General features: G+C 36.1%; 1 protein-coding gene and 1 pseudogene across 6 annotated transcripts in view; one reads left to right on the top strand and one right to left on the bottom strand.

Annotated features, from left to right (window-relative positions):
• Positions 1–1,085: 1,085 nt before the first annotated feature.
• ZNF638 (zinc finger protein 638) overlaps positions 1,086–17,991 on the bottom strand; it is a 130,467-nt gene continuing 113,561 nt past the window's right edge. For 5 of the 6 annotated variants that reach the window (XM_043918334.1, XM_043918336.1, XM_043918338.1 and 2 more), the window contains 7 exons: positions 10,955–12,167; positions 10,290–10,355; positions 7,511–8,465; positions 6,597–6,701; positions 3,761–3,859; positions 2,928–3,046; positions 1,086–1,406 (listed from right to left, as the gene is read on the bottom strand). In XM_043918334.1, the coding sequence (XP_043774269.1) occupies positions 1,341–1,406; positions 2,928–3,046; positions 3,761–3,859; positions 6,597–6,701; positions 7,511–8,465; positions 10,290–10,355; positions 10,955–12,167 (2,623 nt within the window). In that variant the 3' untranslated portion in view covers positions 1,086–1,340. The remainder of the gene's footprint in view (positions 1,407–2,927; positions 3,047–3,760; positions 3,860–6,596; positions 6,702–7,510; positions 8,466–10,289; positions 10,356–10,954; positions 12,168–17,991) is intronic. The other variant, XM_043918335.1, reaches the window with a different exon arrangement.
• On the top strand, positions 2,351–2,545 carry LOC122704208 (annotated as a pseudogene).

Raw genomic sequence — 17,991 nt, 5'->3', positions numbered from 1 at the left:
TGTAACAGACTCGTGGCATTCACAAGCCATCCCTCTCCACACACCATTCCTTAGTTTGTGGCATGTGGTACTATGCCATTTTGCTCAGGCTGTGGTTAAATGTGAACCGATTGTGCACTTGGTGTGGTGAGCAACAACAGAGAAATGCTGCCTTGTGTTCTTCATTTCACTCTTGCTGACTGTGAGGTAATGTGCGCTGTTATGGGAGTAAGAGATCTAAAAAAGTAGTTGTTTTTTGTTTCCTTCCATTCACCCTCTTTGTTAATTGGTGCATTCTAATAAAAACAGGGGCTTCCCTGGTGGCTTAATGGTAAAGAAACTGCTTGCCAATGCAGAAGCCACAGGTTTGATCCCTGGGTTGGGAGAAGGAAATGACTACTCATTCCAATATGCTTGCCTGAAAAATTTCACGGATGGAGGGCCCTGGCAGGCAGGCTACAGTTAACAGGGTCACAAAAGAGGCGGACATGACTGAGCAACTAAAACAGCAGCAATATAGAGAGATGGAAGATCAGATATTAAAAATTCAAAGTCAGTAGGCTTGTGTCTAAAGCACAGTTTCATCTACAACTTCACAGTACAGGACTGTGTCCAGAACCTAACAATTCAGTGAGTTCCTTTTTTGCACCTTTATAACTCCCTACGAACATATTCAATAATAATTCAAATGGTTTACAAAGCAATTCCTGTGGTCTATAGGAAGTAAAAGTTGTTCTGTCTTTGCAGTTTCAAGGTAATATTAAATGACTTGCTAGGAATCACCTTAAATGGATCCTGGCAAAAACAGCTGTTATCAGAAGCAGAAAAAGTATCTTTCTAATCCATTAAAAAACTCAAGCAAAGTTTTACTCAAACCTACCTGGGCTAAGCATGCCATAATTAAATTTTATCCAGAAAAAACTGAAAATTTTAAGAAATCTTTGACCTGTACAAGGATAGCTGAAGCAAAGCCAAACACTCATGCCTTGATTCCTAGTAACATAAGAAAGAATCCCCAAGCACCCCAAGTCACAGTGGTTGTAGAGAAGCCTGTCTGCAACCAGAGGCAAGCAAGTCTTTAATAAAACAGCCACAAACACAACATGGTATTTTAAATATACAGTAGGAACATTTATTTTAACACTTCTAAAAGATATTTCTCCATGCCTGATGATTTGATATAAAAATCAAACCCATCATACTTTCCCCATCAGTCTCTCTACATCAAGGGCAATCAGAAATTTGTACAACATGAATATTTGCTTCTGAAACAAAAATTACAAATTAAGTGATAACAAAAATACACAAATCAACTGGACCCTAAACAAATTTCTAATGAATTCTTCCCCCCACCCCCTCAATCACCTAGAGCTTCTTTCTTCAGCCTCATTCTGCTCCTTTTCCTTTCTTTGCTTGGCCATGAACTTCTGTTAAAAGTAATTCACAATATAAAATATTTATTAGATATTGCTTTGCTGTGTTACAATTATACCTAATACATTTCATTGTATTTACAATTTATAAAGCTTGATCCTACAAAATAAAGATTAAAGAAACATAGTGCCTTACATTAACATTACTTCTTTTCATCAATCATCTGGTATTTATGATATACTATGCATTATATTGATGCTTGGGGACTCAGTGGTCAACAGGATAGGTAAGACCCTTTACCTCATGGAGCTTACATTCTAGTGGGGAAAAAGAAATAATAAAGAAATAATTAAGATAATTTGGGGGGTGGCAGTAAGTATTATAAGGGAAAGAAAGTATAGTAAATGAGACTGATCCTTTGTAGGTGGGAGGAGTTCTCTATTTTAGCTAGGTCTTTTCTCTGTCAAAGGCCTTTCAGGGAAGCTGTTGTTTGAGCTGGGATTTAAAAGATGATGAAGAACCAGTTAGACAAAAGGGGTAACGAAAGGGCAAAAGAATAGCAATATAAAGGTGCAAAGGGGCCTTTAATATAGGAAAAATAAAGAGACAAAAAAGCTGGAACACAGTGAGCAATAATAGGAGGTCAGAAAAGCAGAAAAGAATCAGATCATGTAGGGCCTTAAAGACCCACAATAAGAAGTTTGGATATTATTCTAAGGGTAATATGAAGCCAGTGGAAGATTTCAAGTGGAAAAGTGATATGTTAACTTAAGAGCACAGGTAACATAGTACAATGTTAAAGGGCACAAGCCTAAAATAAAACAAAAGTAGGTTCAAATCCTAAATCTGCCCCTAACTAGCTATGTGATCTTGGGGATTAGATCCTTGGGTTTAGATACTCTTTAAGTTGACTGGGGGATTGAATAAGCTTCCAGCAAATAAATAACAGCTCAAAGAATGTTAGGTGAGTGTCTGTGCCACAAATAAAACATAGAGGAGCTTTGCGCAGTGGCAGTATCGTAGCCAATGAGGTTTATCCGAGGCGTGATTATTGCTAATTGGAAAAAAAAAAAAAAAAAAACATAGAGGATACTATAGAGCAACTCTCAAACATTCAGGAGGAAATGAGAACCAGTTTCAACTATGGCTAATGATGATTCTCTGGGGTTGTAATCTAAATGCTTCCCAAAGATATACAACTTCAAAAGGGGGTAGTGGAAGTAAGGAAATGGTTTAAATAAAGTTAAGTGGATTCTTTGGCTAGACAAGTCCAAAACATTAATACATTATGTGTCCATGACTCTGCAAGAGGGCATCAGATTATATAGTTTCCCACACTTTAATGGAGTGTCACATGGGACAAATAATACACAAAATCTATTCTGGCAAATGCTACCAGAAAATAAGGAATAAAAGCTAGAAGTTAGTGGCAAGATACAGTGAAGGACACAAATAAACTGGCACAAACCTTAAAAAGTTGTTCCAAGGGAAAGAACGTACATTGTAAGGGTACTTCAGTACTCTGACTGTGGTAGCAACACCTGAAGATTCTGAGTTAGGAATAAGGAACTCACCTCTGTATTTTGCTTATGACGTGTACTCTTGCAGTGATTCGTCATTGCTTTTTCATCTGAGTAGAAGAGGGAACAAATTGGGCAGAAGAATCCAGCCTTCGGTACAAGAAAGTCTAAATCTTGAAAATTCAGAAAGAGAAGGGGAAGAGGCAGGGGAAAAAAAATCAATGTTATTTTTTCTACAGCTGTGTAATAAATTTATCTAAACATGACGAACATACTAAGCACAGCATACATTTATATATACACAAACACAGCGGTCAAGAGCAATTAAACCTCTAGTCACAAAACTGAGGTCTTTATTTTTAAATGAATTCTACAATATCCCAGAGCTTCCAGGATGCCAGGGCACTGGAAAAGAATCTGGTAGTCTTTGAAATAAATCTCTTAAGAATCCACTGGGTTTTTTTGTTTTTGTTTTTTTTTTAAAGAAACGGTATAATGGTATGAAGAGGCAAAATGACAGGCAACTTGAGGAATATATTAGGTAAACAAAGAAGGTGCCCCCCAGCTCATCTGAGCTGGCCATGAACAAAGTTTGCTAGCTAAGCTTTTCCAGCATGTCCTAATACTCAACTATAATTTCTGTCTGGGAAAGTATAACTCAATTTTTACCAGAGCAGCAAAGAGAGTACATATCCCAGACTTCAGGAGTGCAATAAAAATATCTTTGCCAGGTCAAAACACAGAAATGCCAGTGTGCAAAACTTGTTAATTTCCACTCTAATCATCTAAGCAAGGTCACCACATTACTTATCTAAACAGCAGAATACTTATTATAATACTGAATTTTTATTTCACGTGAATAAGGAAAAATGTTTTTTTTACTTTACCTTCAGGGACATCAGGTGCCATTGATCTCCCTGAAGCGTCCTCAATCTTCTTGCGTTTCTGTTCTGGTTCTGAATCCTCTAATCCAGATTCTTCACCAACTAAAGTCATTAAATTTTTCAAAGAAAAAAAGTTACTCAAAATAGATTTACAGATTTGTCTTTAATTTTTACAAAGTTGTGTTGGTTTCTGCTATACAATAACGCGAATCAGCCATAATTATGTATATATATACATCCCCTCCCTCCCTCCCATTCCACCCTTCCAGGTCATCACAGAGCGCCAGACTGGGTCCCTGTGTTACACAGCAACTTCTTACCAACTATCCACTTCACACGCAATAGTGTATATATGTTGATACTACTTTCTACATTCATCCCACTCATTCTCTCCCCCAACTGTGTCTACAAAGTCCATTCTTTACATCTGCATCTCCATTCCTTCACTGCAAATAGGTTCATTTCTAGATTTTGTGAGGCTAATATCAGATAATCTCTGCCTTCAAAGACTAATTTATGGATCATCTCTCTAAGTAAACCTTTCTCACCCAACTATTTTTCCAAGAGTCTTTATATAAGGAATAAATGGGTAAATTGGTTCAACCTTATTAAATGAACTTAAGGATATGGGACTGAAGTTTAACAGCATATTTATACATGATTCCAGAAAAAATTCAAAGGTTAATGGGAGAAGTTCAAGTTCTACATTATGGATAACAGTTAGCATGTGATGCAAAAGTGCTGGCTTGGGAGAAGAGTGTAGATTAAAGGGAAAAGCACACGAGCAGAGAATAATTCTGATGGCCTCTATAGAAGCCATTCCAACCAAGAAAAACAGAGTCTACACTGATGGACTGAGGCCCTTGTTAGACTGAATCACAAGTAAAATTACAAACATTCAAATCCAGCAAAGTGAATTAACATCTAAGAAAGAACTCAACGTTATCAGCAGACTGCATAATATGATCTTGGGGGAAGACAAAACCAAAAACTGGTTCCAAGCAATTCTAGTTACCCTCAGTAGGTGAAATACCTAACTGTTATATAGCACTTGACAAATCTTTTTCATATATATATCCCATTTGGCTTTTAACACATGTGAGATAGGCAGGTCAAATCATTATTATCCATATTTCTTCACAATGGAGAAAGAAAAACCACAAGAGGTAAAAAACTGATTTTGTTCAAAGTTGCATAGCCAGGAAGTGAGGGGAGATTTGTGACTTCAAGTTCAGTGCTCTGCCCATGTAACTGGGCCACTGTTTACCACATCTGAGGGGATGGTTAGAAACTATTGAATTCATTATTTACTCTTCTTTTATTCCTTTTAACAGTCATCAAGTCCCAAAGAGTTGATTAAAAAGACTGTCTCCCTTTTCTTGACTTGATGGTTAAAACAGCCTCCAATCTCTTGCTGTAAGAATTTATTCCCTTACCAGAGTAACAAGCTTTCTCAAACATATTTGCTCCTACCATTCCAAAGGCACAATTTATCTAATAATAAAAACAACAATGACATGTATTATTAATATATATAGTTATATAATAATTAAAAGATTAAAACAATTATTTTAAATTTAAAATTGTTTAAGAAATGACTTTCTTAAGCTAGGTTCTTCATCAAACATATTGCCCAATAATGAAAATAAATGGTTACAAAAGCAGTAAAGAAGTGATCCTTTCTTTATTTTTCTGTGGAAATGAGGCAGTACTAAGCAAGCTGATAGCTGAAGCTGCCGCATCACAATAGAAATCCTGAGGGGGGAAAAGCTCTGATGAAATCATGCTAGAAGCATTTGTCAGTTAGTAAAACCACTGACTGGGTTTCCCTGGTGGCTCAGTGGTAAAGAATCTGCCTGAAATGCAGGAGACATGGTTTAACCCCTGGGTTGGGAAGATCCTCTGAGGAAGGAAACAGCAACTCACTCCAGTAACCTGGCCTGAGAAATCCTGTGGACAGAGGCACCTGGCAGACTAGTCTGTGGGGTCACAAGAGCTGGACACAACTGAACAACTAAACAACAACAAAACCACTGACTATGGTTTGGTATCAAGGAGAGGTTAATGGAGAAGAACAGACAAAGGAGGAGTACCCACTTAGCCAAGAGAGAGAGCATCAAGAAAGAGCACATGATCAACAGTAACAAATGATACAGAGAAATCAAGTAAAACTAAAACGAAAAAAACTTTATCCAGTTTGACAAAAAGCAGAAGGGTTTCAAGTTTCTATCACACCTGGTTAGGAAACGGGAAAGGAAGGAGGCCTAGACAAACTGTGGAGCAGCACAGAGGACCCAGCTGGGAGCTAGGTCAACAAGCCTGGACTGCATCACCGCTGGCGAACTTTCCTTAGAGAACATGGGATACAAAAGCAAGAGGGCAATGAGGATGCTGCAGAGACAATGGTACAAGGAATTCAGCATTTTGCTATGAATGTAACAGACATTGGAGAAAGGCATGGCAACCCACTCCAGTATTCCTGCCTGGAGAATCCATGGACAGAGAAGCCTGGTCCACAAGTAACAATTAGCTAGTAAACGATCCCTACTTGATGCTGCAACATGGTCAGAATAACCTTTCATGGATCATTTCCATGAAAATTAGTAACAAATTACAACAGGATCGCCTATTATTCTATTATCCCACTCCACTAATCACTTTAATGCAAAGATAAAAACCTTTACCCAGATCTAATTATTAATAGCCTGCCTCCCCTCACTCCCATCCCTTGCCCTGTTCAATATTTTTCGATACTTTTCTTAGTAGATCTTTGGAACTTTAACCACCACCACCTCATGTCGTGTTACTCTCTCTCCCACTTCAATTAATCTTAGTTTACCTTCACTAATTTGGAAGGCCTCTTCATCTTTCACTGGTTCCATTGTGACAGCTTTTTCTGATGGTGGCATTTTTCCAATTCTAACTCTCTTGGTTGGCACTGTAGCTTTAAAGAGAAAGTCTAATTTATTACAACAGTAACAGTGTTTAAATTAGTTTTAATTCTGAATAACAACTTTAATACTTCTTTGCAAAAAATACAGACTATACAAATTTGGAAAGGAAACCTATTTCTAATAAAAAAAAATAGGAGAATTCTATTTTAAAACACTCAGCATTAGTCTAAGGATTCTCCTTTCATTTTCCCATTTATCTTGACCAAAACTATACTTTGCTACCTGCTTTTCTTAAAGAACCTACACACATTTTTTTCTATTTTGTTCCACAAGTCTGTGGGATCTTTCTAGTATTTTGTACTCTTAGTATGGCTAAATCGCTCAAGATTTCTATATTGGAAATTATCTTGCTCTCCCTAAAGTACTAAAAGTGAACTGACCTATCATTGTATACCATCAAAATATTACTTAAAAGTGAAATGGTACCTTCACAAACTTTTTCCTGAATTCTATGTCTAAGCAAAAACTAAGAGGCAGTCAGACATAAATAGCCTTCTACTTACCAAAGCTGTATTATTCTCAATAATACAAATATAACACTGTCATTCCAATTCTAATCTGGGTACCCTAGTTTGCCTTCTGTTTTTGTTATTTTTTCCTTGAGATACAGTAACTTAGGCATAAGATCTGAACTAAGACAACTTAGTGAATCTTGAACATATTTCTTTGGAAAATATCACTTGGCCACAACTATCTGTTGGCTAAAAATGACATTATCAGTAATACTATAAAATATATTTTAAAAAATTTAAATGTAGTCCTCTCATAAAAAAAAAAATTACCACTTCTAAGTATCTACCTGATGAACGTCTTTCAATCACGGTTTTCGGATTTTCTTCCATAATATTCTCATTTACTGGGCCCACTTGAGACAAAGCTTCAAGTTTTGTCTTCTTTTTGTCCACAGTTCTCTTTTTTCTATCACCTCTCTTATCAGTGGGATGGTCATTTTTCCTCTGTGTTAACTCAATTTTTAAATCATTGTCTCCATCTTCTTCCTCCCCAACTTCATCAACAGTAACAAAATTAAGCTCTTCTTTAAGGTTGTTAAAATCTGCCAGAGAGTCTTCATCCTCTTCAGTTACTTCATCTAAAGTCACTAAATGCAGATCACTGCTGTCATCCTGTATTTCATCTACAGTAACTAAAGTAGAAGGGTCTTCAGGCATCTGAGAAGAAATGAACCCAATAGAATCCCTTCCAGTATTTCCCTCATCTCCTTTAGTATTTAAAGCAGCAAAACTGATATCTGCCGACTCATTTAAAGGTAGCTCTTCTACTTCCCCAATTTCATCCACAGTTACCAAGCGTTCCTGTTTGAGAAGATCTTGCTCTTCAGCCACAGAGAGCACAGTAACATCTTTAGTTTCACTGTGAGAAATGCAATCATCTTGATCAATTAACTCATCTAATGTAAGAAGTGAGTTTGAATTTTTAACCATGTCTTCCACATTGATGTCATCCTCATCAATTACTTCATCCACAGTGACCAGAGCTTGTGCTAGCTGTGCGGCTGCATCTTCCTCTTCCCCAATCTCATCCAGTGTTACAAAAGATAACTCTCCCTCAACCACACGAGGAGCAGAGATCTTTCCCTTCTTCTTCTTCAAGTTCAGTTCAGAGGAAGGGGTATTTTTGAGAGCTTCTTTCCTTTTTCCCTTCAGTGGATTCTGCTTGACTTGAAAAGGATTTACTTCTTCTATAACCTCATCCACAGTAACAAATTCATCCAAATTAAATGGAAATAAAGGTTCCTGTTGGAAAAATTTTTTTAAAAAATCAGAATTGTGAACAACTGCTGATAACTCGCTAGGTCCCAAATAGTTTCAATAAATGTGCATGACATATCTATCATTTGCGAGAATTTCAAGAGACAGTATGAGAGTTTCAGCATAGAGATGTTTCCTAAAGCTGAAATTATTTTTCAAAGCCACAAAAAGCCAAAGAGTAAACAATGCCTAAGGTAAATCCTAACAGTGTCAATTCAATTTAAGTAAGATTAAAATTATTACCTAAATGATGTATGAGTTTTAAAATATGATGCACAAAAATACTGCATTTAAAGCACTTATCAAACAATATAATGTCAAAGCTTACAACTTCCATATGTTAAATGATATCTAGCAAGAGTTTTGGAGACTTCATAGACTACTAAAAGCACTTCAAATGAAACTAGAAAATTAACAGCTAACTAGATTGTTCCACTGATGAATTTACACATATAATACATATTTTAAGATATGCAATATTAAGATACTGGCATACTTTGCAGATACATTTTTTACAAACTGAAGATTCGTGAAAACCCTGTGATAAGCAAGTGTACTGGTGCCACTTTTTCAACAGCATCTGCTAACTTCATGTCTCTGTCACATTTCAGTAATTCTCACATTATTCAAACTTTTTCGTCATTATTATATTTGTTATGATGATCTCTAGTGATCTTTGATGTTTCTATTTACAAAAAGATTGAGTTACTTAAGGCTCAGATGATAGTTAAGTGTTTTTTGGCAATAAGGTATTTTAAAATTAAGGTATGTACATTTTCTTAAGACACAATGCAACTGCACACTTAACAAGAGTACAGTATAGTACAAACATAACATACATGCACTGGGAAACCAAAAAATTCATGTGACTCACTTTTACTGTGATATTCACTTTACTATGGCAGTCTGGAACCAAATTTGTAATATCTCTAAGGTATGCCTATATAAGGTTTATGTTTTGAGAAAGTTACATGGAAAACTTATTACTAAGCCTTAATGACAAATATAACTACATGTAAAAAAAAGAGTTATCTGTGATTTGAAAAATGGTGCCAATACTAAAGAAAATCAATTCCTGGCAGGCCTCCTACACATTTAGTATGCTATCAATGGTCAATTACCAGCAAACATAATAATGGCATTAGAATACATACCCCATTAATTTGGAGGCAGGAGAAGGAATCTGTACACAATTGTATGATCAATTTATTAAGCCATGAAACAAACCATAATCCTTACTTGTGGCTTTTTAAACTAGTAACACTTCTCCCTGCCCTAATAAAATCGGTTCAAATTTATCCCCTACCAGAAGAAAAATGTAAAATAACTGAAAAAATAATCTATGAGTAACAGAAACCTAAAATACCAACTAGCCAAATAAAAATTATAGTATGTTTATTTGGCAGTAGATGTCAGTAACCCTTAGAGTCCATCTAGTTAGGGTAAACTGAACCATACCAAAAGGACCACAAATTGGGAGAGGACTCCAGTCAAAAGTCAATCTCCTTTACACACAAGACTTTACTCTGTATTATAACCTAACTCCTACTGAGAGGAGATTGTAGGTGTCTCCCTTTCTAATTCCCTTTCCATCCTTGTATAACTTTTTGCCCCACACTAAGAACACAAACTATTTAGCTTAGCTCAAGGTCAGAAAACAAACTGGTAGTAAGGTCAAAAGTAAAATATCTCATTCCTGTCCCTTGCTCTATACCAAGCTAATTACTATAGGAGAGACACAAATTACAAGGTAGACAAACTCTCATGGAATGATGGAACAGATGGGTCCATATTATGACTGTTTCTTACCTCTTTGGATTTTGAACTTCTACCAGTGGTGTTTTTAGGATTCTTAGTGTTTTGCCCTGTCAGAGTCTGAAATATTAAATAAGAAACACAGAAAAACAAAATTTACAGCTAGATTATTAATGTCCTTTAAAACCAAAAAAAGAATGCAGAAAGCAAATATTACCCAAACACATTTAATTATACAAATATTTAATAGGTATTTCAAGTGAAGTCAACAATCATTTTAACAGTACAGGCATCATCTCCATAAACTGTAGTTAAAATCAGTTTTACTGATCTTTTCTTCTCAATAGCTACAATGTCTATCAGTAAGTTGATAAATGAAGCTTCAATTTAAAAGAAAAAACAGTTTCCCATTTCAGAAGCAGGATGTTAAATCACTGCAGGAGATTCACTGAAGAATTTTTTTTTAATTCAAAGTTTTATTACTGACCATATTTTATCCAAATAATGCTTTCACATGTTAATTACAAATTTGAGCTTATTATTCTAACTGTCTACTGGCTTAAATCAATGGAGTCATTTAAGAAAGGGAAAAGGGAGTTTGGGGGCAAAAGGAGTGAGGAGATGAACGTATAAAACGGAATTACATCTCCTACTCCTTAGCTACAATAGAGAGACTTATCACTTCAAAGACACTTAGCCATTCTTCCTACCCTCCTCACCTTATTGTTGCTGTCATCCCGTTTCATGACTGAAGGTTTAGCCTCTGTTTCCTGAGGCTGTTTTGTAACATCCCTGTAATCCAGTTTAGAATCTTTGCCTTGCAGGGCCGAGATCCTTCCACTGCTTCCTCTGGTAACACCGCTCTGAATGGGTTTTAATTTACTGTTGTTTTCAGCCAAGCCTGACCTGGCACTTGTAGCTTTAAGTAGACCTGATTCCTTGGCTGAAAGCCTCTTTTCAGCATTTATTTGATCTCTGAGTACGGATTTTAGAAAACTTTTCTGGTTTTCAGATTTTGAAGCTGTAGCTTTTGCCTTTGTAGAAGAGACCACATCAGCCTTGATGCCTGATTTACTGCTAGATGCACTTGATGCAACCAGCACACTAATTTTACTAGTTTCATCAGGCTTATTGGCCTGAACCACTGTTTTATTTGGACATGCCTTGGTCACTGAGTTTTCTGCAGGTTTTTCTTTCACTGCAGCTACAACCTTATCCAGCTTCTCTGTAACCATCCTATCATTCTTCTCAGCCTTCTCTCTTCCTATTTTCAGATCCATTCTGGCTTCCTTAAATTCATTCTCCTCCTTCTCATCCATGTTAGTTTTTTCAGAAATTCCCTTTGTGCTCACTGCTTGCTCATCCCCAGTAGAAATTCCAGGTACTAAGGCCACAACACAAGTAGATGGTACTATTTCTGAAACAGTTTCTTGTTTGTCTACTTCAGCTACAGCTTCTATCACAGACTGTGTAATCCCAGAAAAGAAATCTGCTTCAGATGGAGAGTCTTCTAGAATTCCTTTGATGTTCTTTTCTTCTATAAATGTATTATCACATGTTGATAACTCTGTTTCCGGGTTAATAATTTCTGTCTCTTCCTTCTCAAAGTCAATGGTATATACCTGCTGATTTAAAACAGAGTCCCCTACATTTTCAGTGAATAAGTCAATACTGGCTGACGTGGACGCTACAAGAGGAATTTCCACTTTGACCTCCTCTCCTTGAGTTTCAACTTCAAATGTTTCAAGAGCAAAATCAGAGACACATAGTGTTTTTTCTGGTTCTTCCTTAAAAGGCTCTTTCTGCTGTATAAAAGTTCCTGTTTGAACGTTGGGAACAGATTCTTCTTCAACCTCACTAGGTTTAATAGAGGGACTATCAGCTGCTGTTTGCACCTCACTTTCATCAACTGGACTGTCTTTCAAGTCAGGGCTAAAAGTATTTAAAAACAAAAAGAATACAAACAAAAACACAAACAAAAATCAAACTATGATGAGAATTCAACCATCATAAATAACCCTGCCAATGCTAACTGTTAAAACTTCCTAATGCAATAGCGATAAGCACTGGGAAATCCAGTCAATCAACATTAAAATGGTTAAGAAGTTTTGATGTAAATTTATAGATAACATAAAATTTTAAAAAGAGCCTCCACTGCACTAATGATTTCTTTTTAGCTCAATGAAATAATTGCAATATTATGACTACTGATATGAACTTTTTACCCACGTAAGTTATAACCAGTTTTTCCCCTTCTGTGTCATTTCCCCCCCTGATATTAGAAGGCTGAATGTGAATTCAAGACATTGCAAATTATTATTAGATCCTATCTTCCCAACAGTAAAATAAGTTCATGGTTCATAAAACTAATGACTCATGCTTTAAAATTTACAATTTTCTAAGTGAGCCTTACCAAAAAGGAACATAAAGAGAAAGTGCAAGTTCACACTCTTAATATGTCACCTCTTTCTTTAGGATGTGAAACAGATTTGTTTTTAATCTCCCAAGAACTATATTTATTAGTAATACCTACAAGAAAACTTTCTTGGGAAATATCTTTTAAATACTCTTGTCAGAAATTAAGTTTATGGCAAAGCTGATAGGATCACCTTTACATAAACAGGTAGTCTTATTATAAAGTATGTAGGTGCCTTTGCTGTATCACAAGAAGATGTTAAATCGTTCCAGTTATAGAGAATAATTAAAGATACACTACTCTTCAGTTACCGCAAGATGATGTATTACCTGTGTCCTGAGACATTAATAATATTTTAAAAGTTTGGAAAAACTGCTATCATATTAGGGTCTAATCATATGAGCCAATAAACAATTCCTTCCTCCCTCAAAGATGGTGAACTTAAAATTCCAAAGGAGAAAACTTTCCTAAGAGATCAGAGAAACACCTCTTGAATACGAAAGCTGTTAAGGCAAAGAGTTTCAAGAATTTATTTAAGTTAAAAAGTCAGTAACCAGACTTTAATCAAATAATATTCTATTCATCTATATAAGCTACCCTTTGTATCCTGAAATGATTTAAAGACTTTTATTTGAAATAATTCGCATACTTTATACTAAAATATAAAATGGCTGATTTTTGATGTCTCAAATTCTTAACACAAGTGAAGAAAAAACTTGTTGCCAAAAAAAAAAAAAAAAAACTTGTTGCCAAGCACAAATATGATAAAGAAAAAGCTGTGAAGTCTTTAATATTCAATTAAAGCAGTCATGTAAATATTACTTCTCAAAAGGTGAGTTTTCATTTTTAAATTATAAATTTATAACTTCATTTATAAGTTTCATTTTTAAGAGACTGATTTCCAATAATGAGTTAATTCAAATTCCTGCCTCATTATAGAACTGCGCATTAACCCTAAAGGCTTACAAGTTAGAGCTACATGAAACTACCAATTTATCGGGCTTTAGAAAGAGAAAAACGGTGATTTTGATTCCTGGCTCTAGGATATAGCAAATCCTTCCTGTTTACCATATTTACATTTTGTCAGTAAATTTAAAAAGCTATTATCTTTTTTAACATAATGAATCCGTATGTAGGTCCACACTTCGGACAGACAGCATGAGTCTACTTGGGAAAATAGCTTAATTCTGTATTTGTTCTTGTGTGTCAGTCTTTTAAAATTATACTGCTTTCTTCACAGGATTCAAATAGTATCTAGTTTTCTGGCTAATATGGAAAAAGCTTCAGTGTTCACCAAGTTAACTTGGAGAGTAAGTTTGAGAAGTCAAATAAGTGAAATTATTAACACCAGAGTCAAAAAATCAGTCTCTTAAAAGATCAAAGAAAACAAAATCATATTCTGGAAACTAGACCAAAAAAGGACTTCACGAAGGCAGGATTCAGTACAGAGGTATCTAATTTCCCATCCCCGTCCTATCCCCATCCCACCATTAACAGCAGGGTTTCAAAACGTTCAGAGAAGGTATACAATAAAAGCTGGCCATGAGATCAAAGATTAACACCATACACACATTTTCCATGTTTGCACAATAAAGGACAGAAACTGTAAGGACCTAACAGAAGCAGAAGAGATTAAGAAGTGGCAAAAATACACAGAAGAACTGTAAAAAAAAGTCTTAATGATCCAGATAACCATGATGGTATGGTCACTCATCTAGAGCCAGACATCCTGGGGTGTGAAAGTAAAGTGGGCCTTAGGAAGCATCACTACGAACAAAGCTAGGGTAGGTGACGGCATTCCAGTTGATCTATTTCAAATCCTAAAACATGGTGCTGATAAAGTGCTGCACTCAATATGCCAGCACATTTGGAAAACTCAGCAGTGGCCACAGAACTGGAAAAGGTCAGTTTTCATTCCAATCCCAAAGAAAGGCAACGCCAAAGAATGTTCAAACTACCGCACAATTGCACTCATCTCACATGCTAGCAAAGTAATGCCCCAAATTCTCCAAGCGAGTTTTCAACAATACATGAACCAAGGACTTCCAGATGTTCAAGCTAGATTTAGAAAAGGCAGAGGAACCAGAGATCAAATTGCCACCATCTGTTAGATCATCAAAAAAGCAAGAGTTCCAGAAAAACATCTACTTCATCCACTTTACCTGCCTTGTGAGAAACCCGTATGCAGGTCAAGAAGTAACAGAACCAGAAATAGAACAGACTGGTTCAAAACTGGGAAAGGAGTAAGTCAAGGCTATATATTATTACCCTGTCTCTTTAACTTATATGCAAAGTACGTCATATGAAATGCCGGGCTTGATGAATCACAAGCTTGAACCAAGACTGCCAGGAGAAGTAGAACCACCTCAGATATGCAGATAATACCACTCTAATGGCACAAAGTGAAGAGGAACTAAAGAGTTTCTTGGTAAGGGTGAAAGAATGAAAAAGATGCCTTGAAACTCAACATTCAAAAAATGAAGACCATGGCATTGGGTCCCATTACTTCATGGCAAATAGATGGGGAAAATGTACAAACAAGTGATAGATTTTATTTTCCTGGGCTCCAAAATCACTGTGGATGGTGACTGCATCCATGTAATTAAATGGATTGTTTGCTCCTTGGAAGAAAAGCTATGACAAACCTAGATAGTATATTAAAAAGTAGAGACATCAGTTTGCTGACAAAGGTCCACATAGACAAAGCGAAGGTTTTTCCAGTAGCCATGTATGATGTGAGAGTTTGACCATAAAGAAGGCTGAGTGCTGAAGAACTGATGCTTTCAAATTGTGGTGCTGGAGAAGACTTTTGAGAGTCCCTTGGACAGCAAGGAGATCAAATCAGTCAATCCTAAAGGCAATCAATCCTGAATATTCATTGGAAGGACTGATGCTGAAATCTCTAATACTTTAGCCAATGGGAGGAGCTGACTCATTGGAAAAGACCCTGATGCTGGGAAAGATTGAGGGCAGGAGAAGGGGTTGATAGCAGATGAGATGGTTGGACGGCATCATTGATTCAATGGACATGAGCTTGAGCAAACTCCAGGAGAGACAGTAGAGGACTGGGAAGCCTGGCATGCTGCAGTCCATTGGGTTGCAAAGTCAGACACGACTTAGCGACTGAACACAACAAACTTCCAAGAAACTTTAGAATGAGACGTAACACTGAATACTAGTTACAGCCACTGAGTTTTTCCCAACATTATTAATGAACTTGCAAACACTTCATTTTGCATCCTTATTTGCAGTTTTAATCACATGATAGATAATGCTGACATGGAGGGCAGTTAGAACAGGTGAAATGCAGAATTTTATTAAATTATTAATATATCCATGTGAGATTTCTTTTAAAAAGGAAACCCTTTACAGTAACTATAAACAAGAGGATCATATTAATGAATTTAACAAAAAAAAATATAATAAGCACCAGTATTTTCTCAGGATCACCCCAATAAAGAAATGTGAATAAAAAAGAGAGAGAAAAAAGAAATGTCAAGTCTTCAGCAATATCCCACATCTCTTTTCTCTAATGTCATACATATATCAGAAAAAAATGACTGAAAAATGGAAATTTAAAAATTATTAGTGCTAGAACTTTAAAAATTATTTTCATAAGCTCAGACAACTATCTGTAAATTAAGACACACCTGATTTTAAAAGTCAAAACATTGAAAGAGAAAATGACCAAAACACATACAATAACTATTCTTTCACACATGAAAGAAACTGTCAAGTGAAATATATAAAGTGGATTTTTGGAAGAGCCAACTTACTTACCAGCCAGTTACTGTGCCCAAACTGCAGGTCTATCTATATTATCACATGTGGCACTGTTATTTATTTTATAGCAAACACTGCAATTGGTTTCTACATCTTAGGCATGTAAATGTAACTGGTACGATGATGTGCAACTTAAAAAAGTCTGTGTGAACACATATAGCAAATCTATTGCTTATAAATATACTTGTAATCTGCAGTGATTTTGGAACCCAAAAAGCTTTGAGATGTCACTTTTAAAGTCACTGCAGATGGTGACTGCAGCCATGAAATTAAAAAGACGCTTACTCCTTGAAAGGAAAGTGATGACAAATCTAGATAGCATATTAAAAAGCAGAGACATTACTTTGCCAACAAAGGTCCGTCTTGTCAAGGCTATGCTTTTTCCAGTGGTCATGTATGGATGGGAGAGTTGGACTATAAAGAAAGCTGAGCACCGAAAAATTGATGCTTTTGAACTGTGATGTTGGAGAAGACTCTTGAGAGTCCCTTGGACTGCAAGGAGATCCAACCAGTCCATCCTAAAGGAGATCAGTCCTGGGTGTCCATTGAAAGGACTGATGCTGAAGCTGAAACTCCAGTACTTTGGCCACCTCATGAGAAGAGTTGACTCATTTGGAAAGGCCCTGATGCTGGGAGGGATTGGGGGCAGGAGGAGAAGGGGACGACAGAGGATGAGATGGCTGGATGGCATCACCAACTCGATGGACGTGGGTTTGAGTAAACTCCAGGAATTGGTGATGGATAGGGAGGCCTGGCGTGCTGCGATTCATGGGGTCGCAAAGAGTCGGACACGACTGAGCAACTGAACTGAACTGAACTGATACCTGTAATCAGCTTTATCATTTAAAAGTCTCATTTTATAAAAATTGAGACAAAAACTTGTAAGACGTTCTGTTTTTCAGGCATCTTATAATTAGGCAGTGTATCAAATAAGATAAACTTCCCATATTTAAACACTCAAACTCCTTCAAATTGATAAGCTCTTACTACAACTGACTGGGAGATAAGGGTAAACTCCTTACTATAAAAGGGAAAGGAATTCTCAATGGGTGATTCCCAGTGATAAGCAGTAAAACGGGGGTTTATTCATTGGTGGGACAAAGGTGGTAATGAGTATGATATTTATCAGGATGAGAAAGTCACTAAGCAGAGGATATACCATATGCAGTCCAAAAAAGTGGCAAGTTACTAGTTTGTATAGACTCTGAAGAACAAACTTTCAACCTCTGAAAATATAAAGCAGTATACATGTTATTTTGTTTTATACCAAAATACACACTAAATAGTATCTTCTTCATTTTAAAAACTCAATGAACTTTCAAAGGGTTCTACAAAAAAAATTGAAAATTTACTACTATGCCTAACTATTTTGGAATAGAAAAGTCTAGCAAATAATGATAACATAGCTGAATTGTTCAAGTCTTAGTAAAACATTTTAAAAGAAGTCAAATTTATAAATTTAATACAAACTGTGTATATACATTCTCTTTTCCTTAAAAAAAAAAAAAAAAGAATTCAGTAAATATCTGAAAGAGACCAAAAAGAACAGTAACAAAA

This window comes from Cervus elaphus, chromosome 11 (assembly GCF_910594005.1).
Source record: "Cervus elaphus chromosome 11, mCerEla1.1, whole genome shotgun sequence".
Lineage (NCBI taxonomy): Eukaryota > Metazoa > Chordata > Mammalia > Artiodactyla > Cervidae > Cervus > Cervus elaphus.
This window is presented reverse-complemented; position numbering and strand designations above follow the sequence as displayed.